At 45.4% G+C, this 26,785-nt stretch overlaps 1 protein-coding gene across 1 annotated transcript; it reads left to right on the top strand.

Moving 5' to 3' along the window:
- The first annotated feature begins 1,783 nt into the window (after window positions 1-1,783).
- Window positions 1,784-26,374, top strand: GOT2 (glutamic-oxaloacetic transaminase 2). The gene is made up of 10 exons (XM_056862262.1): window positions 1,784-1,882; window positions 6,664-6,820; window positions 8,526-8,654; window positions 9,757-9,816; window positions 9,951-10,112; window positions 12,290-12,394; window positions 18,692-18,842; window positions 21,465-21,630; window positions 24,686-24,836; window positions 26,208-26,374. Exons 1-10 carry the CDS (start codon window positions 1,818-1,820, stop codon window positions 26,328-26,330), a joined length of 1,269 nt encoding a protein of 422 aa, XP_056718240.1. The 5' UTR covers window positions 1,784-1,817; the 3' UTR covers window positions 26,331-26,374.
- Window positions 26,375-26,785: the final 411 nt, after the last annotated feature.

Genomic DNA, 26,785 nt, shown 5'->3' with positions numbered 1-26,785 from the left:
AGTGAAATGTGCCATAAGCCATTCCATCTTCCAAAGGAAGTGAAGTATCGCCCTGCACGCAATCGACTCAGCAGCTGTCCTTCAGAACAAATATGCTCGATTAGTTCCCTCATTTTACTTGTCCTTTCCTCTGCTTGCTCCATCTCCAAAATATCCCTGACCAGAACTGCGCATTTTATTCCAAAAACGTGGCTGTATGCTCGATGTATATCAGAGCATTATGATATTTGTTATTTTTATTTTCAATCCTCTTCTGAATAACACATAATTCATTTTTTTCACTGCTGCAACCACTTCTCACAGCTGACTTTTTCTCTTTTCCCTCCTTTGTTGTCTTATGGACAAATTAGGTGAATGAACTCCTACGGAATGCCGATTTGTATTCCTGTACCGCTTGCTGACTGTCCAGGGTACAAGTGGAGCTGCAGCAGCATCTGGTGGCCTGACAGACTGAAATACCAGCCAGCTGCTACCCAGACTCTAGAGGCCCCAATACTCCAACACAGAAAGGATATCACCTACCTTTATGTCTCTGTGTGAATTCTAAGGCACGGCAGATAACAGGCATCACACTGAGCAACATGAAGTAACAAGTCACTTAAACATGCCAATATAGGGAATCCTATATTGCATAATTAAAACAGGGTGCTTGGAAATGAGTGGATAAAACAACAGCTCTAAATTGTCAACAAAGAATAGTTTTATACAGCCACAGCCCTTACAGGATGAGCAGAACGACTCAGCCCAAACACTCTGATTTTAAGAGAATTGGATCTGCCTCCATAAAAACAAATCCACACTGATAATTGTGACAATGGCCCTTTATGCATGGCTGTGCTGAGTCTTTGTTTGGATTATGCATGCCATTCCTGACCGAGCTTTATCCAGGTTTCGATTTTTGGTATTTTATCTGTTTTCCACAGTGATGCTAAAACTGTTCTTGCCGCTGTGGTTAAGTATTTTAGTATGACCTATTCACTACTGCGGTAGTTTTGCCGCTCTTTAGATGCACATTTCCCCCATCTGAATTCTCAAAACTCTGCATGGGAGCTTATTGTTGAGTTTTGAGAATCTGGATGGGGGAAATGTGCATCTAAAGAGCGGCAAAACCACCGCAGTAGTGAACTGCGGTGCCCAAAACGGAACTGTGTTCCGTTTTGGTTACCGCAATTTAAGAAAGATGTAGACAAGCTGGAACGTGTCCAGAGGAGGGCAACAAAGATGGTGAGGGGTCTCCAGTGTTACTCCTCTGAAGATGCCTGCCACAGCTGCTGGCGAAACGTCAGGAAAGAAAATTCCAAGACCACGGTTACATAGCCCGGATAACCTACGAGAACCAATGAACTCTGACCGTGAAAGCCTTTGACAATATCCTAAGAGGAAAGGTTGAAGGAGCTGGGTATGTTTAGCCTGAAGAGGAGGAGACTGAGAGGGGACATGATAACCATCTTGTAGTACTTGAAGGGCTGCCATACCCTTCAATCATACCCTAGAAAGCGGCAAATCCAAGGCAAAACCTCCCGTGCATAAATGGCACTGGGGTCCCCCATCGGCGACCAAAGCGGGGTATAAATCATCTACACAAAGCGGGGTATAAATCATCTACACAAAGCGGGGTATAAATCATCTACACAAAGCGGCCTATAGGTCAGATCCCCTCGCGCCGAATCTTCCCCGTCCCCGCCCCCCTTGCGACGGGTCCGTGGGGCCTGGCGATGGAGCGGCGGCGCCTCCAGTCCCGCCCGCCGCCGAGCCCCGCCTCTTCCCCGGCCTCAAAGGCAAGGCGAAGGCGGACGGGCAGGTAGCAGGCGCCGGCCATGGCTCTCCTCCGCTCCGCTCGTCTCGCGCCGCCTTGCTTGGCGTCTCTGCCGGCCCGGGCCAGGTAAGGGCCGCGCGCCGCCTCCGCCGCCGCCTCGGACGCTTCCTGAGGCGAGCGGCCGAAGGGACTTTTGAGGGGGCTGTGGGGGAAGCGCGTCTCCGACCCGGCCTTATTGTCGACACGGAGGCGCTACATCGGGCCGACTATGGCGGGGGAAGGAGGGAAGGGGCGCCGCTTTACGCGTGAATCGCTGCCCGTGAACGTGAGGAAACTTCTCACGCTCTGGGTTTCGGGGGCTTCAGGGAACCCACGAAGAGGGGCAGAGAGAGGGGGGAAAAAGCGAAGCTGGATCAGTTTCCGAAGCGGCGCTTTTTTTGTCCCTCCGCAGGGCCCGTAACTCGTGTTAAAACTCCGACCGTCTTGCCGATTTGAGGTTGGCGTGACGGCGGGGAGGGTGGTGGTTGGGAAGCGTTCCGGCGATTGGCTGCCTGGCGGGCGGGACCTCATGGGCACTGTCTGATTGGCTTGGGGAGTCGCGGTACTGAAATGGGATTGGCCGCCGTTAGTTGGTACTGGGGTGCCCTTGGAGGGGGTTTGGAGGGCGGCGGGCGTGTGTTCGATCCTGGCTGAAACAGGGAATAAAGGAGGCTAAAGCGACCGTGCGTTTTCGCCCTTTAAAGTCACGGAGGCTGCAGGCCTCTGGGTGGAAGAAAGGCCGCGCTATTCCCCGGCCCGTGTGTGTGTGTAAAGTGCCCTCAAGTCGCAGCCGACTTACGGCGACCCCTTTTTGGGGTTTTCATGGCAAGAGACTAACAGAGGTGGTTTGCCAGTGCCTTCCTCTCTCTGCATAGCAACCCTGGTTATCCTTGGTGGTCTCCCATCCAAATACTAACCAGGGCTGACCCTGCTTTAGCTTCTGAGATCTGACGAGATCAGACTAGCCTGGGCCAGAAGACTCGTTATCCCTTTACCTTTTATTCCCTACAACCAAGAAGATATACGTATGAGCCAACTTACGGTGACCCCTTTTTGGGGTGTTCATGGCAAGAGACTAACAGAGAGGTGGTTTTGCCAGTGCCTTCCTCTGCACAGCAACCCTGGTCTTCCTTGGTGGTCTCCCATCCAAATACTAACCACGGCCGACCCTGCTTAGCTTCTGAGATCTGACGAGATCAGGCTAGCCTGGGCCATCCAGGTTAGGGCAGTAACACCTTAAAGACTGCTAACATTTCTGGCCAGGTAAGAACTTTCATGAGCCATAGCTCACTTCTTCAGACACTGAAGTATCTGAAGAAGTGAGCTGTGGCTCATGAAAGCTTATACCCTGCCAGAAATTTTAGCAGTCTTTAAGATGCTACTGCTCTCCTGTTTCCTACTGTAATTAATTTAGTTGCTGTTATTTCAAATGCCTTTTCTTGCCATTGTTCAATTTTTTCTTGCATGCCCCTAAATGTCCTGGTCCATACCCCTGGTGGTACGTGTACCCCAGGTTGGGAACCACTTCTTTAGAGGACTTCCTCCCCAAGTATGATTCACTGCTCTTGGCTTGCTCTGTTATTGGACAGAGGAAAACCCAGAGCTGGGATTCATTCAGGGGTACAACGCTACCTATGCATCGGGGTCATTAGATGACGCTTGCTACAGCGGTTTCAGAATAAGTCACCAAGGAGCAAGGCTGGAGAAGGGTATCATGCAGCAGTTGTTTTCCACTTTATACTCTCAAGGGCCTGTCTTTGCTTCTGACAGCAGGACGGTGTGTTTCAGCCACAGAGAAAGGGAGCCAGAGGCAGTGTTTTAAATAATAGTGGCCTTTACCTAGAAAGGGAGAAAAGTAACTAGCCAAGACTGACCCTTTTCTGGTGGGGCTTGTATTCTTTTCAAAATCCTCAAAGAGAGGCAGGCCTTCCAAAGAAGGAGCTGCAGTTTTAGGGAATACTTCACCCACTGCATTGGTATCATCTAGGTTTAAATGGGTAGAGGGTCTGTTTTCTCACTATAAATAAAACAAAACAAATAAGGCTGGATGGGAAGTGTGTGTGGTTTTTTGGCAGGGTTTTTGTGCATTTTTGATACAAATACCAACCACAGTTGGTCAAAAGGCTTTGCATTACATGCCCTTTAATGACCCTTCTCCTTGGCCCTGAAGTCTTCTGTGCAGGTGATTTTTGACCCTGAAAAACAGCTCCACTGCTTGCTGCACCACCTTGGGTTTTTGTGGGCTGATTGCTGTGTGACAGATCTTAAATTTATTTGTGATGGAAGTGGCAGAAATGCAAATAGATCCTTGGTGGTAATAAGGACAAGCTGTTGTCTGAGAAAGAACCTCCTCACAAAAGTTGCAATTTAAATGGCATTCACAGAGTGAGGCAGACTTAGTAAAGTATCTCTTTAACAAATGCCTCCTGCAGGCTACTGTGGAGGGCCACTGGCATTTTTTCAGCAGAGCAAATGCCAGGTTGAATGTGAAGACGTGCAGAAAGAGAAAACTGCATAGCAGGTTGGATTTCTCTCTCTGTGTTTGGTGTTCAGAACTTGGTGATCAAGAGCAAAGGTGTTGCTACTGACATCAAATTGATATATGAAGTTCAACCCTTGCCCCTCTTCTTGCTGCCCCCACCGGCTGCTCTTGACTGTCCCCTCCCTTGCATGTGAAGTTCATTTCAGCCCCCACTGCGGCCCAACATGCCATTGCTTGCAGAATCCCTCTATTTCTCTCCCCAGCCGGTGAGCTTCTGCTATATGCAGGTCTCTGCTCTGACAGCCATCTTTGCCACCCTGCTGCCAGGCTTTTCCCTTAACTTTCCCTTACCCTTTGGACTGACTATCAACTTCTTAAGTCTAGCATGTCCTCCTTCTTGCCAACAGCAACTAGTTCCACCCACCTTCCTCCCACCTGTTCATGCTGTCATCCCAAATGACCTTTGCTACTTTCACAGGAGTTGCTGCATCCTGCAGCAGGTGGGTTGCACGTGAACTATTTGAGAAATGCAGCATGTGCATCTTGTAAATTCACATGTGCTAATAAAGCCTTGGCAGGGTGCCTGGTCCTTTCCAGGTTTAGAGGGGTGGTGGGACTGATCTGGCCTGACTGGGGAGGCTGGTCCTTTTTGGCTGTGGCTGTAACAGGAGGTAGGACTTATGCCCATCTTCCAGAGTGCCTCCAAGCCATTCCAATAACCAGTGGGGATTTGCGGCAATGTTGGGGATCCTTTGTGTCTAGAAGGGTTTTTCTTAAAGCCAAGCACTCCATAGTTACATCTGCTTCATGGAATAGGTGCAAGCTGCTGTTCAAAGGGTCTTTCATGATATTTGGAGTTCATAGTGCAGAAAAGGCTGATTTATCTTGCATGTCCTGACAATTGAAGCTTTAATGAAACTGAATTCTCCACCCCATGAGTGGCAGAGGCTAATCTGGTGAACTATATTGGTTCCCCCACTCCTACACACGAAGCCTGGGTGACCTTGGGCTAGTCACCGCTCTCTTAGAGTTCTCTCAGCCCCTCTTACCTCACAGGATGTCTGTTGTGGGGAGGGGAAGGGAAGGTGATTGTAAGCCGGTTTGATTCTTCCTTAAGTGGTAGAGGAAGCCAGCATATAAAAACCAACTCTTCTTTTTCTTCTTAATTTCCAAATAAAACCAACTCTGCTGACAAGCTGACATCCGCAGGGGCTAAGCAAGTGATTCATATCGCCTGGTTTCAGTTCAGCCTCCACAATTGCTGGCTCTGTTCTAACACCTCTGGCTATTTATAAGAGGCTTATATTTCATGGTGAAGCACAAATGCAGGACTGGTGGGGGTGGGGGGCTCAGATGGCTGGCTTGCTGCTGTTTGCTCTGAGGAGCAGCTCTTGACCACTGGCCAGCAGGGACACATCCCTGAGCTAGTAGTTGCAGTTAAGGGGTACAATTTTCCTTCCCTGGCACCTTACCTGGTAAGCTCTGTCAGTGCAAAACTTGCACTTTGATGGACAGCCCCTTGTATATGTAGAACTGCAGGCCCTGGGTGACGACACCCCAAAAATATGAATGGTATGCAAAACTAGGCACGTCTGTACTGAATGCTCAGAATGGTCACTTTGACTGTGCTGTAATGGGGTAGGAGACTTGTTTGTTTCATTTTTAACCTACATTTCCTCCAAGGCAGGGGTGTCAAACTCAATTGTTATGAGGGCCAGATATGACATAAATGCCATTTGGTCGGCATGCCTCACCAGCCCAGATTGAGACTGGAGGGGTTGGCTGGCTCGCAGGCCGGATAGGAGCTCTCAAGGGTTCCCATCTGGCCCGTGGGCCTTATGCTTGACTCCCCTGCTCCAAGGAGCTTGGATCAGCACACATAATTCTCTTCTCCATTTTATCTTTGCAATAACCTTGCAAGGTAGGTTAGGCTAAGAGAGATAAATTATTTGAGACGTTCGGTAAAATATGGCAAACCAGGATTTGAACTTGATATTCTATTTGGCTTAGTCCAACGCTAACCTCTGTGACAAAATTCATCCAGCCCCATATTAATAAGACTTGAGATTTCCACATCATGGAAACACTGCCCTGGTTAACCAGACAAAGCTTCTGTTTGAATTGAATTAAATATGCTTTCTGTATTTTATTTTATTTTTACTTCTGTGGGTTTAGAAGGGTGTAACTCTAATCAGGATTGTGTTATGCCTGCTTCTTGCTGAGGCAGGGGCTTTTGACTCCAGGGCTTGGAGCGTCTGTCATAGAGATCTATTCCAAAAAGATTCATCTCCAGGTAGACAGACTGAGGTATTATACTATGTGGCTCAGCTCCTGATGAGGGCATCAACTTGTAAATGCTGACCCATCTTTTGTGTTCATGTTGCAGCTCCTGGTGGGCTCATGTGGAAATGGGACCTCCCGATCCCATTCTGGGAGTGACGGAAGCCTTCAAACGGGACACCAGCAGTAAGAAGATGAACCTGGGAGTCGGGGCGTACCGAGATGACAATGGGAAGCCGTATGTCTTGAACTGTGTCCGCAAAGTAAGCAAAAGGCACCTGCTGCTGCTGCTTTCCTCGTGCTTGTTTGGCATTGGGCTTGGCATGTCTGGGTTCTGTTCCTAGCTAGCCCATTGGCTGGATTGTTTTAGACCACTGACTTTCTTGGCCTCTGTGCCCAAATAAAATGGGAGTCGGTAGTGGCCCATCTCATAGGGGAGACCATAGGGGATCTGCTGATGTGTGAATGGTAGAGAGACCATAGGCCAACTGGTCTGTTACATCTCTGGGCATTGGCACGCTGGCCGCTGTTCCATAATGGACAGCAACAACCTTTGCTGGTTGCTTTTCACTCCTTTTAGGGCTGTGAACTTGGTGTACTTAAGTATTCCTGTGAGAAAGTGTGTCAGATGGGGCTTGTCTCTGCTGCCACATCCTGATCTCAGCCTTCAACTGCCTTGCACGGTCACAGCTATAAGTTCTTTGTATCTGCCCAGAGAGGCTTTGATGCCCCCCATCCCAAGCACTAAAGAAAGGGTTGGCAAAGATGAGGCTCTAGCAGCTGAAATTGCATTGGCAGCATGGCTAACTAATCCTCTGGTTATATGCCTGAACAAACAAACCAGCACTACAGTCAGTGCTGCTGCTTTTAGATGTCATGGGCCACACCACTATGGGGGTTGATGGTGTGCTTGGTGAGTTACAATGCATAGACTGGAAGTAGAAGGGCAAGGGGCAGTAAATAAATGAATTGGCATTGCACTGGGTGTTTGTACTCAAGTAGAAAAGACGGGAAAAAGAAAGGGGAGAAACCTCTGAATGAAGAAGTGGGGGGAGAGGTGCCAGCACCAGAAGTTGCAAGAAATTTATATAACAAGTTATAGCTAATTCAAAAACATACAATATAGTTGCTACAAAGGCTCAAATTCAACCAGATAATGTTAAAATTAAAAAATTGCCAAGTGGCTAGCCAAAAAGGCATCCAAAGTCACAAAATATAAACTGTTGTCATAAATCATAACAGAATAATTATAAATCCTTTGTTCATTATAACTGTCAGCTATATTGTATGTTTTTGAATTGGCTTTAACTTGTTATATGAACTCCTTGCAACCTCGGTGCTGCGCACCTTTTCCCCTTCTCAAATGGAAAAAGCCATTTTGTCGCTGTGCTGATTATAAGAGGAAAGAGCAAATGGGAAGGTCTGGCCTGAACTGCCAGGACTTCCTGCGCTGAATATTTGAAGCTGGGGAAAGCAATGAGCTGGATCCAGACTAAATTAGCAGTGCCAGAATGTCTGCCTTTCTGTGGCATGCTCCCCTTGTGCCATTTCTCGGAGTCTCCCGTTCCCCTTCAGGAGCAGTATTTTGCAGAGACCACTGGGATTCAGGAAATTTAGTTTGGATCCAACCTGGTGACCATGAGCAGAACGCAGTAGAATAGCTCCTTTGGGGAGCCGCAGAGGATGGGTCTCAGTTGATGAGCGAGAATTAGGTTAAGAAAAGTCTGGGGATGCCTGTGGTGGACTTTGAGCAGGTTCTGCTCCATTAGCCAGGGCTGTATGCTTGAACAGCCTGCAAATCCTTTCTCCGAAGCAAAGCCAATAATTAACCCTATAGATCTTTCTCAGCCCTTCATTTGTACGCTAATCTAGGAGCATTAAATCAGGTGAGCAGGTGCAGTTGTTCCTCTTAATGCACTGAGAAGGCAAAGGTGTAAACTAGGATGTGTGTGTTTTTTTTAAATCTAGGCAGAGGCCCAAGTAGCTGCAAAGAAGTTGGACAAGGAATATTTACCCATTGCGGGGCTGGCAGAGTTCAACAAGGCATCTGCTGAGCTGGCTTTGGGAGACACGAACGAGGTTATTCAGAGTGGCCGGGTAAGGAGACTTTGAGACTTCAAAGCAACATAATTCTGTATTCAAACAATTCCTATATATTCAGGGAACTATTCTACATTGACACTTGCTAATGAACCCCTGCCTGCTGCAGGAAAGGGGGTGGAGGTGTTATAGGGCACACAGCTGGCTCACACAGAGCATGGACCAGGCCTTGCTGTTGCCCTTTGCAAACAGGAACTGCCTCCTAGAACATCTCCAGTGCTGCCTGTAATGTCTCAATTCTTGGAGTTGGAATAAACTGTGAAGGCGTGCTCCTTTAGGACCATGTACTCTCTTGCTGCAAGAATTATCTCTGAATTCTCTTGCTGCAAGAATTGGCTCACCAGGAAGGTGGTTCCATACCAGATGACTTGCAGAGCCACTGAAATGGCTCCACTTCCTGCTAATCCCGGATTTTAAGTAATGCTGACATTAACATTCTTCTTGTGGATGAGTCTCGGCTGCTCTGCAGTCACAGAGCAGCTTGCTTTCAGCTTTAGTTGATGCCCAGATGGGATTCTTTAATGCATTTTTTGTCTTGCTTTGTTAAACTACTTTGGGAGTTAATTTGGCTGAAATGTGAAACTTTGGGGTAGTCTGCAGTGTGGATATGTGGATGTGTGAATGGCTGAGAAGAAGTGGGGGCATTGTTTGCTTGAGAAGGTGCAGAAAAGAGCAACCAAAATGATTAGGGGACTAGAGCAACTGCCCTATGAGGAGCAGTTAAAATGCTTAGGGCTGTTTAGCTTGGAAAGAAGGCAGCTAAGGGGAGACATGATAGAAGTACATAAAATTATGCATTCACATGAACAGGCGTAACAATTCATGTGAGTGTCTGACAATTTCAAACCCTCTGAGGTGAATTCCAAACAAGTTGAATCAAGGCTCTCTCATAATACTAGAACGCGGGGTCATCTGCTAAAGCTGGAGGGTGAGAGATTCAAAACAGATGGGCCATATTGTATGCATCTGGTCCCCCCCACACACACACACACTGCCTTGACACTGAATGACAATAACTACATGGTGATGCACATCAAACTGTACTATTGGAATATTTATCTGGTTGACCATATCACATACTCTTTTTTTGCACTATCAGTATGTCACTGTGCAGACAATTTCTGGAACCGGATCTTTGAGAGTCGGTGGCAGCTTCTTGGTGAGTGCTAATTTAATTCCGTCTTCACAAAAAGAAATAGACCCTTTGGGGTACAGGGTTTGCATGCAACTAGTCCAATGAATTTGCTGTGGTTTTCGGCCACTCAAATATGACTTCTCATCTTCTCGGTACAGCAACGATTCTTCAAATATAGCCGTGACGTCTACCTCCCCAAACCATCCTGGGGCAATCACACCCCCATCTTCAGGGATGCTGGGATGCAGCTCCAGAGCTATCGGTACTATGATCCCAAGACCTGTGGCTTTGACTTCACTGGAGCTTTGGAGGACATTTCTGTAAGTTTTTGGGAAATGGCAGATTGCGATGGTGATCTCTAAAGCCTATAACTGCATGCAAATGTTTTGTGGAAGAGTTGTCTAAAATGGGAGGCTTAAAGCAGTCAAGAATGCCTTCAAAGACCCCTTCCCCTTTCCTGCCCTTTTCCCTTTCCTTTTTGTTTCCTTTCCCCCCTCTTTGGTTTTCTATCTCCTTACCATGGAAGCAAGGAGACTGCTCCTAGATGGTTGCCCCCACCATTGTCATTTTTAGCCTGTGGGAAGGTTTTCCCTTTCAGATGAGATAGGGCACCATCTGCATATGGAGTATACACCTATTAGTTTAGATTGAGTTTATGGTTTTAATCATATATTTTAATTTAATACTATATGGCAGGGGTGGGGAATGTCAGGCCCGGGGGCCGTATAAGGCCCGTGGAATAATTTGGATTGGCCCTTCTTGAGTCCTGGCAGATCTCTAGCTCAAAAGGATGCTGCCCTGCCTGAATCTCTTGGGCCCAGCTGGGGACAGCAGAGCTCAAAAGCAAGTTGCTCTATGTGGCAGACACTCGGAGCTGTCTCCAGTTGTGCCTCTTGGCTAAATGTTTGACCAGATATAGCAGGCTACTTTTCAAGTTGATAATTTTGAATGGCCCGCGAATGATGTTCTCAATATCCAGATGGCCCTTGGCAGGAAAAAGGTTCCCAACCCCTGCTATATGGTTTTAATTGTATATTTTAACCTTATACTATATGTGTGTGTATTATAAGTTGTTTGCCACCCTGAGCTTGGTTTGTGGGTGGAGTGTGGGGTATTATTAATATTGTTATTGACAGGATTTCTTACCAAGTAGCTTTGAAACATCTCATGTAGGGGTCACTGGCCTTTTTGAGCCTGCTGGCAACTTTGGTGTTTTGAGAGGGGATGGTGAGCCCCACCCCAAAATAACTCCCATGGGAGGTGGAGCCAAACCCAATACCTCCCTCCTTGCTTTGCAAAAGAATCCCAGAAGGGGAATAAAAAGAAATAAAGGAAAGTAGGTGTGAAGGAAGGAGAATGAGGGGGGGAAGAATGAAAGGAACAACCAAGGGGGGAGACAGAAAGAAGGGATTACTAAAGAAATGAACTGAAAGGGGACTGGAACCACACAGCTAAGGAAAGCCCTGGCGCTCACCATCCTCCTGATCCTTCAGTGGCTGCGGCTGCTGTTGATGACTTAAAAACCAATACACAAACTGATGTGTGCTTTGTTTACAAATTACTTCCCTCCTTTTTAACAGCTCAGTAACTTACAATTAGGGTGCCAACTCCAGGTTGGGAAAATCCTGGGGATCTTGGGGGTGGAACCTGAGGAGGGATCTCAGTGGTGGTATAATGCCATAGAATCCACCCCCCAAAGCAGCCATTTTCTCCAGGGGAACTAATGAATACACATGAAGCTGTCTCATACTAAAACCCTTAGTCCATCAAGGTCTACTCGTACTGGCAGCAGCTCTCCAGGGTCTCAGGTAGATAAGGGCAATTCACATCTATGATCTGATCCTTTCTAAACTGGAGATGCTGGGGTTTGAACCTGGGACCTTCTACATGCAAAGCAGAGGCTCTTTCACTGAGCCATAGCCCCTTTGAGCCATAGCCCCATCTGGCTTTCACTGAGCCATAGCCCCATCTGGAGATGAATTGTGATCTCCAGGCCACACCTGGAGGTTGGCTTACAATACAACCTGCTTGCAATAAAACCATATTTCCACAGCATACTGATTAGTAACTTGGTCCCATCAACAATAAACCAATAAACTCCCTGCAAAAATATATTCATCAGTAATTAAATCTTCCGTTATATGTGCTCTCAAATAAGACGCTCCTAAAAGCTGAGAAGGATGGTGCCTTCCACAGGGTGGGTGGGTGACTGGAAAAGGCTTTTGTATGCATTCAGATGATCATGTTTTAGTGAAGGTGCTGCTAAAAGGAGCTCAATGGGGCTTGGGCGCAGGTCTGTAAGGAGAGAGTGTCCCTTCAGGTACTCGAGTCACAGGTTATGAAGGTAAGAACCAGCACCTTGAACCGGTCTTGGGTGCAGTTGTTTCACACAGTAGCTGATCGTGGTCGACAAGCGGGCTTCTGTATTTTGTTCCAACTGATTCTTAGCATCTTTACAGCTAGCAAGAACCCCTGTTCTGTCTGTCTTGTCTCAAAGAAAATTCCGGAGCAAAGCGTCATTCTCTTCCATGCCTGTGCTCACAACCCGACTGGTGTGGACCCTCGGCAGGAGCAGTGGAAGGAGCTGGCAGCGGTAGTGAAGGTGAGGCCAGAGACCAGCTTGCTGGCTGGGGTTCTTTATGACCAGTCTTGTTCCCCACCCCACAGACATGATCTTAACCAATTATGATGACTTGGTTTATGGGGTAGAAAGAGTGGGATCTTTAGGTGGGAGTTACCATGTTCTCCTGGAGTTTGTTATACAGCAGAAAGGAGAAGCAAGAAATAGTCAAACATGTACTCTAGATTTTAAGAAAGCTGATTTCAATAAATTTAGGGAACTACTGGGTGTGATCCCGTGGTTGAGAATACTGAATGAGAAGGAAGTACATGAAGGATGGGAAATTCTTAAAAGGAAGATATTGAAGGCGCAATTTCAATCAATTCCCACGAGGAGAAAAAAAGGTAGAGGTTTGAAGAAACCAGGGTGGATGACTAAAGAACTTTTGGTTGAGATAGGATTTAAGAAGGGCATGTACAAGAAATGGAGAAATCAACAAAGGAATTCAAACAAGTAGCCAGCACATGTAGGGAGAAAGTCAGGAAGGCTAAAGTGCAGAATGAGCTCCGGCTAGCCAGGGAAGTTAACCAAAAAACCCTTTTTTGTTGTTTTTATGTCCATAACAAAAGGAAGATCAAGGTAACGATCGGGTCATTATGTGGAGAGGATGGTGAGTTATTAACAGGGGAGGCAGAAAAGGCAGAATTACTTAACTCCTTTTTTGTATCAGTCTTCTCCCAAAAGGGGAATAGTGCTCAGCCTGGGAATAATCGAGCAGAGGATGCAATATGGGAATTACAACATAGTATAGACACTGAGATAGTACAGGAATACCTGGCTACTCTTAATGAATTCAATTTTCAAGGCCAGATGAACTGCATCCAAGGGTGTTAAAAGAACTGGCTGAAGTGATTTCAGAACCACTGGCAATAATCTTTGAGACTTCATGGAGAACAGGAGAAGTTCCAGCAGACTGGAGGAGGGCAAATGTTGTTCCCCATCTTAAAAGGGGAAAAAGAAATCCCAAACAACTATCGCCCAGTCAGCCTGACATCAATACCAGGTAAAATACTAGAGCAGATAATTAAACAGACAGTCTGTAAGCACTTAGAAAGAAATGCCATGCTCACTGACAGTCAACATGGGGTCACAAAAACAGGTCATGCCAAACTAATCTCACATCTTTTTTTGAAAGAGTGACAAGTATGGTAGATGAAGGGAATGCTGTAGATGTAGTGTACCTTGATTTCAGTAAGGCCTTTGATAAAATCCCCATGATCCTATAGAATCATAGAGTTGACCACCAGGGCCAATCAAGTCCACAAGCTGACCACCAGGGCCATCAAGTCCAACCCCCTGCACAATGCAGGAAATTCACAACTACCTCCCCACTCCACACCCCTAGTGACCAGAAGATGGCCAAGATGCCCTCTCTCTCATCTGCCTAAGGTCACAGAATCAGCATTGCTGACAGATGGCCATCTAACCTATTCTTAAAAACCTCCAGGGAAGGAGAGCTTACCACCTCCCAAGGAAGCCTGCTCCACTGAGGAACCGCTTTTTTTTTTTTTATAAATATTTTTATTGATTTCTGATATTAAATGGGGATACAGGAAAGGAAAAAGGGTAAGGGAGATTATTAACAAAAGGAAAATACATGTTTTTACCCCCTTAACAGGATTCAAATAGTCAACGTTTTTTAACATGTCATACTTTGTCTCCTTTATTTTCATAACGTCTAAGTAAAATTAGAAAAAAGAAAAGAGCAGAAAATTTTTTTATCATTGTTTTATGGTTTGAATAAATTTGTAGAAACTGTGCCATTTGTCTTTATTTGAATTTTGGGTATCTGGTTGTAAAAGTTCTGTTAGATGCGCCATTGTTATGAATTCATATGCTTTATCAATCCAGAGTTCAATTTTTGGTATTTTTTCTGTTTTCCACAATGAGGCTAGGACTATTCTTGCCGCTGTTATTAGGTATTTTAATATAATCTGATGATCTTTACTGCATTCGACTGGTACTTTACTTAGAAGAAAGAGTTTAGGGTCATATATAATAGGTTGGCCAATTATAGTTTCTATATTCTTATGGATTTTTTTCCAAAATTTTTGGACTGATGTACATGTCCACCAACAGTGATGTCTAGACGGAAACTCTTTTGATTTAATTTCAACCCGTTGGTTCTGGTCCGACCTTCTTGAGTAACAGAAAACAACTCGGCACCCTCCTCTATATGACAGCCCTTCAAGTTAGAACATGGTTATCATATCCCCTCTCAGTCTTCTCCTCTTCAGGCTAAACATACCCAGCTCCTTCAAGCTTTCCTCATAGGACTTGGTCTCCAGACCCCTCACCATCTTTGTTGCCCTTCTCTGGACCCTCTCCAGCTTGTCTACATCTTTCTTAAATTGTGGTGCCCAAGACTGAACACAGTACTCTAGTTGAGGTCTAACCAGAGCAGAGTAAAGTGATACCGTCACTTTGCGTGATCTGGACACTATACTTCTGTTGATGCAGCCCAAGACTGCATTTGCCTTTTTAGTTACAGCATCACACTGCTGACTCATGTTCAGTGTTTGGTCTACTAAAACCCTAAGATCCTTTTCACGCACACTACTGCTCAAACAAGTCTCCCCCATCCTATAATTATGCATTTGATTTTTCCTACCTAAATGCAGAACTTTACATTTGTCTTTGTTGAAGTGCATTTTATTAGTTCTAGCCCATTTCTCCAGCCTGTCAAGATCATCCTGTATCTTGGCTCTGTCTTCTACCGTATTTGCTACCCCTCCCAATTTAGTATCATCTGCAAATTTAATAAGCGTTGTTTCAAGCATCTTCTTGAAACAAAGCTAGTAAAATGTGGGCTGGACACTGCTGCTGTTAGGTGGATTGGTAATTGGTTGACCAACCGAACCCAAAGGGTGCTCATTAATGGCACAACTTCATCCTGGAGAGGAGTGACCAGTGGGGTGCCACAGGGGTCTGTCCTGGGACTGGTACTATTTAGTATCCAAGTAAATGACTTGGATGATGGGATAGAGAGCATGCTAATCAAATTTGCAGATGACACCAAGTTAGGAGGGGTAGTGAATACCCCGGAGGGTAGGGTCAGAGTTCAGAATGACCTCGATAGACTGGAGAGCTGTGCCATAAGCAATAAAATGGATTTTAATAGGGAGAACTGTAAAGTATTTCATCTAGGCAGAAACAACATAAGGCACAGGATGGGAGATAGTTGGCTTGACAACAGTACATGTGAAAGAGATCTGGGAGTCTTAGTGACCACAAGCTGAACATGAGTCAACAGTGTGATATGGCGGCTAAGAAGGCCAATGCAATTCTGGGCTGCATCAATAGGAGTATTGTGTCTAGATCAAGGGAAGTAATACTACCACTGTATTCTGCATTGGTCAGACCTCACTTGGAATACTGTGTCCAGTTTTGGGCTCCACAATTTAAGAAGGATGTTGACAAGTTTGAGTGTGTCCAGAGGAGGGCGACCAGAATGGTCAAAGGTCTGGAATCCATGCCTTATGAGGAGAGACTTAGGGAGTTGGGTTTGTTTAGTTTGGAGAAGAGAAGGTTGAGGGGAGACATGATAGCCATGTTTAAATATTTGAAGGGATGTCATGTTGATGAGGGAACTAGCTTGTCCTCTGTTGCTCCAGAGACTAGGACACAGAGTAATGGATTTAAACTAATAGAAAAGTGATTCCACCTAAACATTAGGAAGAACTTCCTGATGGTGAGGGCTGTTCGACGGTGGAATGTGCTGCCTCGGAGGGTGATGGAGTCCCCATCTTTGGAGGTCTTTAAGCAGAGGCTAGATGACCATTTGTGGGGAGTGCTTTGATTGTGGGATCCTGCATGGCGGGGGGAGGGTTGGGGTCACTGGGGATGTGGGGGAGGTAGTTGTTAATTTCCTGCATTGGGCAGGGGGTTGGACTAGATGACCCTGGTGGTCCCTTCCAACTCTATGATTCTATGATTTGTAGCAGGGCTGCTTCTTGACAAATGTTTCTAAATATACATTGAGTTTTTCTCATCTTCATGCCAACATTCTAATCTAATTGGGACTATTTATACTCTCTCTGGATTTATAATCTGTTTACTTAAGAGTTTTTTTATGAAGAGTTTATGTGGTATTGCATAATGTCCACCTGTTTAAAGACATCATTATAAATTGTGTCTGGGGGTCTATTTATGTTCACATTGGGCCATTTATGCTGTTGTTGATTGCTATGTTCTAGTATTTTTCAGCATATTGTTTGTTCTTTTTTGTCTGTTTACTCCTGTTATCACTGGCATCTTTTGCTATTGAAATTTCACTGAACTGAAAGATTACTAATTTTTTAATATCTCAAGTGGAGATATGCAACAAAATGTTGCATGGGGTCCCATAGCCTTCTGTATGTTTTTATTTATTTATTATCATTTTGGTTATTTATAGTATGAGTTTCACGCTGAGACCCAAAGCAGATTCCATAGCGTTAATCAAATACAATCAACAGGATGGGACATCCAGTGAGCAATACAATAGGATTTGGACTACTGAAATCATCTCTGTTCAGTGGAATTCAGAATGTCTAGGAATTGTGACAGCTGATATCTTCTCAAATTCTTGTTGCTGGTTCATCAGTCCTATCAGGACTATTCCACATAGGACTACGAGGGTTTTGGGGTGGGGGAGTAGTGAGCTTGTTCCTCATCACCCCCAACAGCAGCCCTGGATTGGATGAGGAAGACTCCTAAACCATGGGTTCCCATTGTAGTGTCCATGGGTACCTTAGCATCTGCTGACACCTTTTCTGGTGCCTACCAAGGGTTTTTAGAAAGTGGGTGGGGCCAGGTGGGGCTTTTGCCCAGCAGGGCTTCTGATTGGCCCTTGGAGGTCTGATTGGCGCTGCAAATTTTTTGAAATCATTGCTTTAACAGCGGCTGCTATCACAGCATGAGGCTCTTCACTGTGTGACTGAGGATATGCTGTGTGTAGGCAAGAAAATATTTGTAAACCATATGTTCCTTTTAAAAGGTCTCCTGATAAGCAGAGCTTCTGCCTGAAATGTTGAAGTGTTACTATTAGAGTTAGGCATAATGTTGCTCCCTGAGATTTTTTGGTTGGCTCTGCCTCCTGTGGCAGCCATTTTGTAGATTATTCCGCTTCCAGAAGCAGCCATTTTGTGGTTGTGCCCACCACCCTGTGTCAGAATTCTACAGGGTCCAAAAGGTTTTAATGGGATTAAGCTGTAGGGCTACTGTGAGTGTGTGAGGTGAGGAATTAAAACAGCTAAGGGAGCTTTGGCCTTCTGCTGAGAGGCTATAAATAGATGTGACTCTTCCGGCTGCTCTTGGGAGAAGAGAGCAGAAGAGCAAGTTCCGACAAGTGTTGGTTGAGGACTGAGCTTAGTGTCTGGGTTCAAGAGTTCCTGTCATCAATTTAGGATGCTTCTCCATGGGGCTGCTTTTGAAAGAAGGGCAATGGGGAGCGAACACCCAGAACGTTCCCCCCCCCCCAAAAGGGTGCTGTTGAAAACTGGCCTTTGAAAACTTCACTTCTGATGGCTGCTCCCTTGTCAAACCTCCCATTTTTGGCTTAGCAGTTCTTAATTGGACACTTTCTGCACACAGCAGCAAAGGTGTAAATTGGCTTGGGAGTCTCCTAGCCTCAATGCGGCCCTCAGCAGTAGTCATAGAGCGCTGCTGAGGGAAGCTTGCTCTCTCCCCCCGCCCCATAACATGGAGCAGTCTGCCTTTCCTCCCTATTAATTTGTGGGCTAAAAGGGCACTGCTTGCTTCCAAACTGGCAGAGGACTTGTGGAGGCACAGCGCTCAATCTGTCTGGGTGATGGCATTGCCCTTCTCTTTCTGGGGTCGCATTGTAAATAAAAGTTTGACAGAATTTATACCCTGCCTTTCTACCCTCATCAGGGCCACCGAGGTGGCTAATGTATTGAAAAAATACTTAATAAAAACACGTCTTTAAAAACTAACAATCATTAAAAATGAACTAAACTGCGCATACCAAATCATAAAAACAACAACTAAAACACCGGGCAGGAAGGCGGAATCACTGAGGGAATACCAGAACAAAACAAAAAAAGACTTCACCCCCTGGCGGAAGACGGCAACAGAAAGGGGCAGGCAAGTTTCTCTAGGGAGAGAGTCCCACAGTTTTGGAGCCATGACCTAGAAGGCCCTTTCTCAGGTTGCCGCCTGCCTCATCTCAGAAGGTATGGTATTCAGAGAAATGCAGCAGCACGAAGGCTCACGTGACAATAAACACGAAGGTCAATGTAATGTCATACTGATGAGATGGTCTCTGCTCTCTTCCAGAAAAGGAACCTCTTTGCCTTTTTTGACATGGCATACCAAGGTTTTGCTAGTGGGGACATAAACAGAGATTCCTGGGCTGTCCGTCACTTCATTGAGCAAGGCGTCAACGTTGTGTTGTCCCAGTCGTATGCGAAGAACATGGGACTGTATGGTAAGTTTAGAAGAGCTACATGGATTCTCATGAAGCTAACGACTGAGAAAGCAAGCAAGGGTCTCCATGTCCGGTTGTCCAGCCCTTAGAGCTCTTCTGGCAGATAACAGCTTGCTACAGGCCTCCAGCCACCTGGAAATGCCACCCCGCTTCCCAAAATCAATCTGGCACTCTATGATCTCTTGGGAATTTGAACAGACTGAAATCTCCGCCTCCTCACCTCTCCTTCTTAACTGATTGTGAGCTTCTCTCTACATTCCTTGCCTCCTGGAACATGCTGGATTCTCATCAAACCATGTTGTGTGACAGGTTCTTTGTGAATTTACCAGAAGTCATATTATTTGACTGCCCTGTGGCGCAGAGTGGTTAGCTGCAGTACTGCAGTCAAAAGCTCTGCTCACGACCCGAGTTCAATCCCGACAGAAGTCGATTTCAGGTATCAAGCTCAAGCCTTCCATCCTTCCGAGGTGGGTAAAATGAGCACCCAACTTGCTGGGGGTAAAGGGCAGACGACTGGGGAAGGCAATGGCAAACCACCCCATAAACATAGTCTGCCTTGTAAATGTCGGGATGTGACGTCACCCCATGGGTCAGTAATGACCCCATGAGTCAGTAATGACCCGGTGCTGGCACCTTTACCTTCTCTGTGGGTCCCCTGCTTTTCCAATGTCTGTGATTCACCTGGGCACTTGTTACTTACTTTTTGAGAATCTCTGGGGAGGGAAAACTTCCCTTGAGGTACCCTCTTGCCCTTTGGCTGAAGGGAAGCAGGCTCCCCGGGTATTTCATGGCTCCTCCTTTCTCTCTGTCCTTTTCAGCTGCATGACTGAATGTGTAGCTCCATGCATACTTACCTGGGAGTAAGCCCCACTGAATATAGTGAGACTTGCTTCCAAGCAGACATACATAGGCCTCTGCTGCCCCGATCCTAACCATGCCTTGTTGCCCAGGCAAGTCTGTCTCCCTTACTGGAGGTAGGGCATCCTCTGCCTTTTTCTCTGTCCAGGCACCCTTGTGCCTCAGAGGGGGGCCATTCCACAGTCTGAGACAGACTGCTTTGTGCAGTCTGTATGTTTTGTGGGGCTGTTGTCTGTGGTTGGACCTGTTGTGCGGGCTTCATTATCCATATAGGGACCAGCCAGTTCATTATTAGATTTAGTGACAATGTTGTCCAAATACGCCAAAAGGCAAAATGTGCAGGTCTCTTTTAGAACTATATCTTTGGGGGCTCAGGACAGAGGTGGCATCTGAATTGTTGAAGGCGGATTGGATGCCGCAAGTGGGAGCTCCGTTCTTGTCTGCTAGGATCTGTTGTTTGTTTATTCAGAAAAACTAAGCTGCCTCAAGCAGGCTCTCTAGACCAGGGCTTCTTAATCTTTTTCCACTCGCGACTCCTTTTCGCCCGAGAAATTTTTACACAACCCCGGGTGTATAGGTATAAAAATTAGGTATACAAATCAAACATTTACTGATAATAAATCATAAAGAAATTTATTTTAAAACAATTATTTGGTATACATATAGTTTTACTGTTGCCAAATTTTTCACAACCCCCACATTCAGTTATGCGACCCCATATGTCATGACCCATCGTTTAAGAAGCTTTGCTCTAGACAGGCAGTGTTGGCCAAGTAAAATTTGATTTTAAAAAACCCTATCATGAACAACTAATAAAGCATTTAAAAACCCAGGTCTGAATTCATTTATTCTTTAGTGTCATAAGCACAAAACCTTTAACTTTCTTCTTTAAAGAGAGAACTGCGGAGCTTCTGAGGATCATGTTAATACTCTCTTCCCTCCCGCTCTGCATGGTTTCTATCTACATGATCCAACCACAATCCTATGATTATTTAATCTTTGTCTTCCAAAAAGAGAGCTGATCCATGTCTGGGGGTTGGGGAGGATATTACTTGTCCTTTAGGCAACCTTTCCTTGCTTTCCTTCTTTGCTCCTGTGACCCATGGGTCCTGAGCAGTTATTTCTTAAGAGGAGAATATGATGGTGAGATATTTGGCCACGGCCAATGTTATATAGATCTCTATCCATCAGCAAAAAGGGGACTGTTTTGTCTCTTGTTATGGGGGCAGGAATTCTCGCCAATATGGGGTAATCCATTTATCTTGGTGGTGTTTATCTCATAAGATGATGTAATGCCCCCTCTTTAATGTGTCAATTTTCTTTGAATTGCATGGGCTAAGTCTGTCAGAATATGATAGATTTCTATATCTTTTGTTTAATACTGCTGAGGGTGTAGCATTTAAACAGGCGAGCATAAAGGCTCTTTGGAAGGAAGGGACTGTGAGGTTGTAAAAGTATAGTGGAGTTAGCAAAGGGGGAGGAATGCCAAAGAACTGAGTTGAACGTACTCTCCGGGCACACATTTCTTCAGGCAACCAAGAGAAGGGTCAGAACTGAAGAGTGAGCAGGAACGTGCTGGACAAAAGGTGGTTGGTTTAGTTCAGGGAGGTCTCTGCTGAAGTAGTGGGTCTAAGCATTTGCTCCAGGCATAGGGGTCACCATTCCAGAACCACTGTGGATGAGCATGCCTCTGCAGGCTTATATGTACACCCACACGTCTCCTCCTCATGCTAACAACATGCTTTTTTGCCCCTCGCTTTCCAGGGGAGCGCGTGGGTGCCTTCACCGTGGTTTGCAAGGATGCCGAGGAGGCCAAGCGAGTGGAGTCCCAGCTAAAGATCCTGATCCGCCCCATGTACTCCAACCCTCCCCTCAACGGGGCTCGGATTGCCTCCACTATTCTCACCAGCCCTGACTTGCGAAAGGAATGGTAAGGCTTCATCTTCCTGGAGTTCCAGCCGCATGCCATGAGAGCTGAAGTCCTCGGTGGGTTTAAAGGGTGTTGAACCGGGGAGCCAGAGTGGCGAGGCAGAGAGTGCCATCAAAAAGCAGAGCCGATTCTAAGTGAGCCAAGCCCGTTTGGCCTCATCCTTGCTGGACGCCGAACTAGGCCCGGGGATGAGCAGCACTGCAGCTTTTTCCTTACACCCTGGTACTTGACTGCTTCTCTTCCTTGACTCTTTCCTCTGGCTTCATGAGGGTCTGGGAAGCTGATGGATGTGGTAAGTGAAACCAAGGTCCACCAAGCGTGCCAAGCTGCTTGGTGCCATGCAGTTAACGAGCTTTGCTGGGGGGATAATGTTGGATACTTGTCATTTTATTTTTGGCATTGCAGGCCAGTAAATATTTATATATATACATACACCTTGCTTTTCTCCCCCTGGTGACCCAAAACATCTTACATCATTCTCCCCTCTGAGCAGGGTCTTCTGTGGGGAGGGGGGCAGGCAGCATACAAATGGGCAAGATCAACCTCTGCCTGTACCCATGCATTTTCTTTCTTTTTTTTTTTTTTAAAGTTGGTTCATAAAAAGGTGTAGTCAACAATAATTATATACATAAACTAAAAACAGTCACATAATAACATAAAGTCACATAAAATGCTTTACAACCCTGCAACCGTAGCCCTTTGTCGCTTAACCAAAACTATATCTAAGATGGACACTTCGATTCTTTGTATCGTTCTTGCCCATAACAGACCTACACTATTAATATCAAAAAAAATTTGGTAAGTGGTTAACTTCACTAAAATATATACCTCTTTTATTTTTGAAATCCAATCCTGTATCTTAGGAAAGGTTTTTTGGTTCCACTGCCTAGCAAAGAACATGTAGCTGCAGTTAACATATGCAGCGCTGCTATCTGTTGGTCTTTCGGAGTATCAGGAAGATAGTTCAATAATAAGGTTTCTGGCTTAAGTGGAATTTGTTTCCTCAACCCAACTGACATAATTTTTACAACCTGTTTTCAAAAATTTGATGCCCTTATGCAATTCCACCACATGTGAAAAAAATTCTGCACTGTCCTCATTACAGAACCAACATTTGCTGGTACATGTTTTATAGATCTTTGCCATCTAAATCATTTTCATCAAATTTTCTTTGAATAAGAGGCTAACTGTAAAGTTTGTGCTGTGATTAAAGATGAAATCCTATTTTGAATCTTCCAACTTAATACCTCTATTTTTACACCACCTATTACTAAAATTTAGGTCAGGTTTCAACATCACTTCAAACAAAATCTGGTGTATACAGAAGACTGAGATTTTACCATCCGATATCAACAATTGTTCAAATTCTGATAAGGTTCATATGCTAGAGTTACCATTCCTTAGCAATTCCCCCAAGTATCCTCTTACCTGAAGTCTTTAATCTCACTATATGGTATTACTTGCTTGTCTGTAATCCAATTTCTATACTCACTGAATCCAGCAAATTCTAATTTTCTCAGAGGAAGAAATTCCTGACTTTCCTTGTCAATCATATCACTAATAACTGGAGCGAACGGTGAAATAAGTGGCGATAGTTTATTTTTTAACTTGGTCCCATACCTTAAGTATTACATTAATAAAAGTATTACCATTTGTATAATATTTCTTCCTATTTACTTTTTTAACCCAGGCTCATCTCCTTAGTGGTGATTTTACAAAGAATTGTTCTATACTAGCGTGGTGTAGTGGTTAAGAGCGGTGGTTTGGGGCGGTGGAGTCTGATCTGGAGAATCGGGTTTGATTCCCCACTCCTCCATGTGAGTGGCGGAGTCTAATCTGGTGAACTGGATTTGTTTCCCCACTCCTACACACGAAGCCAGCTGGGTGCCCTTGGGCTGATCACACTCTCTCAGCCCCACCCACCTCACAGGGTGTCTGTTGTGGGGAGGGGAAGGGAAGGTGATTGTAAGCCGGTTTGATTCTGCCTTAAGTGGTAGAGAAAGTCGACATATAAAAACCAACTCTTCTACTAGGTATTGTATTTTCATCAGAGCTTAAGAACCAACCTTTCATCCATTTTAGTCTAGCTGCTTAGTAATAGAGTTTGAGATTAGGAATATCCAACCCACCTTTTAATTTTTTGTCATACGTATTACAGCTCCGTATTCTAGCTTTTTTGTTTTCCCAAATAAATGCATTAATTACTTTCTGCCAGTCTTTTAACATTATTTCTGGGATTTCAGCTGGAAGATTATTTAAAAAGAAATTTCATTTAGGGAGGGCCATCATTTTTAGTGTATTTATATGCTCTAAAATAGATAATTTCAAAGATTGCCAAAGTTGAAACTTTTTTTTTTATATATTGGCTATTATGTGTGTAAAGTGCCGTCAAGTAGCAGCCGACTTATAGCGACCCCTTTTGGGGTTTTCATGGCAAGAGACTCACAGAGGTATCGGGTATTACCGGGTCACAATTTAATTTTAGCAAGTCATTATTATTATTTCTTAACCGAATACCCAAATATCTTATTTGGGTAGCTGTCTTCATTTCCACAGCCCAATCATAATTTCTATACTCAATTAAAGGTGTGTTAAACCACATAATCTCTGATTTCCCTGTGTTCAGTTTATATCCAGAGACTTCCCCATAATATGTTATAAGATTTTAAAAGATTTTACCAGATTAAAAAAAATAGGTATATCATCTGCTTTTCTCCCCCTGGGGACCCAGAGCAGTTTACATCATTCTCCCCTCTGAGCAGGGCCTTCTGTGGGAAGGGGAGCAGGCGGCATACAAAGGCACGATCAACCTCCGCCTGTACCCATGCATTTTCTGTTGTGGCTCCCACCTCCTGGAATACTTTTTGCTTTGCTTCAAATTTCCTGTAATCTTACTCCGATTACATTGTTTATTAGAGTTGCATCCTTCTAAGCCCCGATGGGGTCTGATCAGAGTTTGTCGAGTGGGGATGCTGCCAGACGTTCATTTCCTCTTGAACCTCTGAAATCTCTCTCCCTCTGGCTGAACATCTGCATGTCCACTTCTCTTGCACAGGCTGGCAGAAGTGAAGGGGATGGCCGACCGGATCATTGGCATGCGTACCCAGCTGGTGGCGAATCTGAAAAAAGAAGGCTCCTCTCACAACTGGCAGCACATCACTGACCAGATAGGCATGTTCTGCTTCACAGGCCTGAAACCTGAACAAGTAAGTGAGGGACCAGTCAGGATGGGCGACAAAATGGAGATTAGAAGAAGGTAACCCTTGGCACCTCCACCCGGCCCACCCCCCTCACAAACTTGTCCTAAAGAGGTTTTAACGTTTTGTGACTTTTTTAGGAGAGCCAACATGGTGTGATGGTTTGGAGCAGTGGAGTCTGACCTGGAGAACTGGGTTTGATTCCCCACTCCACCACATGAGCGGTGAACACTAATCTGGTGAACTGGATTTGTTTCCCCAGTTCTACACATGAAGCCAGCTGGGTGACCTTGGGCTAGTCACAGCTCTCTCAGCCTCACCTACCTCACAGGGTGTCTGTTGTGGGGAGGGGAAGGGAAGCTGGTTTGATTGTAAGCTGGTTTGAGTCTCCCTTAAGTGGTAAAGAAAGTCGGCATATAAAAACCAACTCTTCGTCTTTACCATGTGCCAACTAAACTTTCAGTGAATCCTTGCCACTCCTGGTTAGACTTGATTTTTAACCTTGGCCTAATAGGATACCAAGAATTAAAGACGAATAGTATAGTAGTTAGAAAGGCTAGGAATCTGAGAGACTCAGGTCTGAATCCCTATTCTGTCATCAAAGCTTGCTGGGTGACTCCTGCCTTCATGCTCTCTCTCTCTCTCAATCTAACCTACCTCACTGGGTTGTCATTGGGAGAATAAAATGAAGGCTGGAAGAGTGATGTAACTCCTTCTCCATTGTGGGAGAAAAACAAGAGTGTATATATGTGTGTGTGTGTGTGTGTTTACTACCCCATTCTCCCTCCAGCTCTTCAGGCCCACCACTAATCTTACGATGGAAATGTGATAAGACTTGGATCAGCATAGTTGAACTTCTTAACCATAAATACAGCTACAGAAGGCCAAAAGAGAAGTGTGTGGCTATACTTGCCATTTAGTAGACCAGAGCCCCACGATGGCAGGCTTAGCTGCTGTTTTCTTGGTTTCATTTGAAGTTTTTGTTCTGCTCTGGGAGGAAGAAGAGTTGATTTTTATATGCTGACTTTCTCTCCCTTTTAAGGAGGATCAAACCGTCTTACAATCTCCTTCCCTTCCTCTCCCCACAACAGATACCTTGTAGGTGGGGCTGAGAGAGTTTTGTGAGAACTGTGACTAGCCCAAGGTCACCCAGCTGGCTTCATGTGTAGGAGTGGGGAAACCAACCCGGTTCACTAGATTAGAGTCCGCCGCTCCAAACCACCACTCTTAACCACTACCCACTGCATGTTGCCCCGCTCCAAACCACCACTCTTAACCACTACCCACTGCATGTTGCCCTTTTGGATCACACCTCACAGGCCTGGGAAAGTGGTTCGATTCAGAACAGTCCCAGAGCAACTGGTCTGGTTTGCTTTCTAGGTGGAGCGGCTAACCAAGGAGTTCTCCATCTACATGACCAAGGATGGACGCATCTCAGTCGCAGGCGTGACATCTGGCAATGTGGCTTATCTGGCCCACGCCATCCACCAAGTCTCCAAGTAAACTGGGAGTCAAGTTGGATCAGACGGCCTTCCCTTCCACCTTCTTTGGACGTTTGGACTTCAGAGAATGGGGGAGGGAGAGATGAAGAATGGCTTTCCCCCCACTCCGCGGCACTTAAACATCACTGAATGTATTTCTGTTCTCTTCCCCCCTTCCTACCAGCATTGCTCTGCTCTAGACAGAGCTGTGGATATATGTTCTGCTCCTGCCTTCCAAAGAACCCACCTGAACATTAACCAAAAACGGACCCTTTCATACCTAGAGGTTGTAAGGGAACCAGTTCACATGCACCCAGCTTGAACGACTTGTTACCAAACATGGTGATGGTGGGGTGGCTACTTCAACTCCTGTTGCTTTCCGGTCTTCTCATGAGCTTTCTTTTTCCCATGAACATGGACTGGTTTTGGGAGCTCACCTCAAAGAGCAAAACATTACGGAGGTTTGTGCTTCACAAG

Source organism: Euleptes europaea, chromosome 17, assembly GCF_029931775.1.
Source record: "Euleptes europaea isolate rEulEur1 chromosome 17, rEulEur1.hap1, whole genome shotgun sequence".
NCBI classification, from domain to species: Eukaryota; Metazoa; Chordata; class Lepidosauria; order Squamata; family Sphaerodactylidae; genus Euleptes; species Euleptes europaea.
This window is presented reverse-complemented; position numbering and strand designations above follow the sequence as displayed.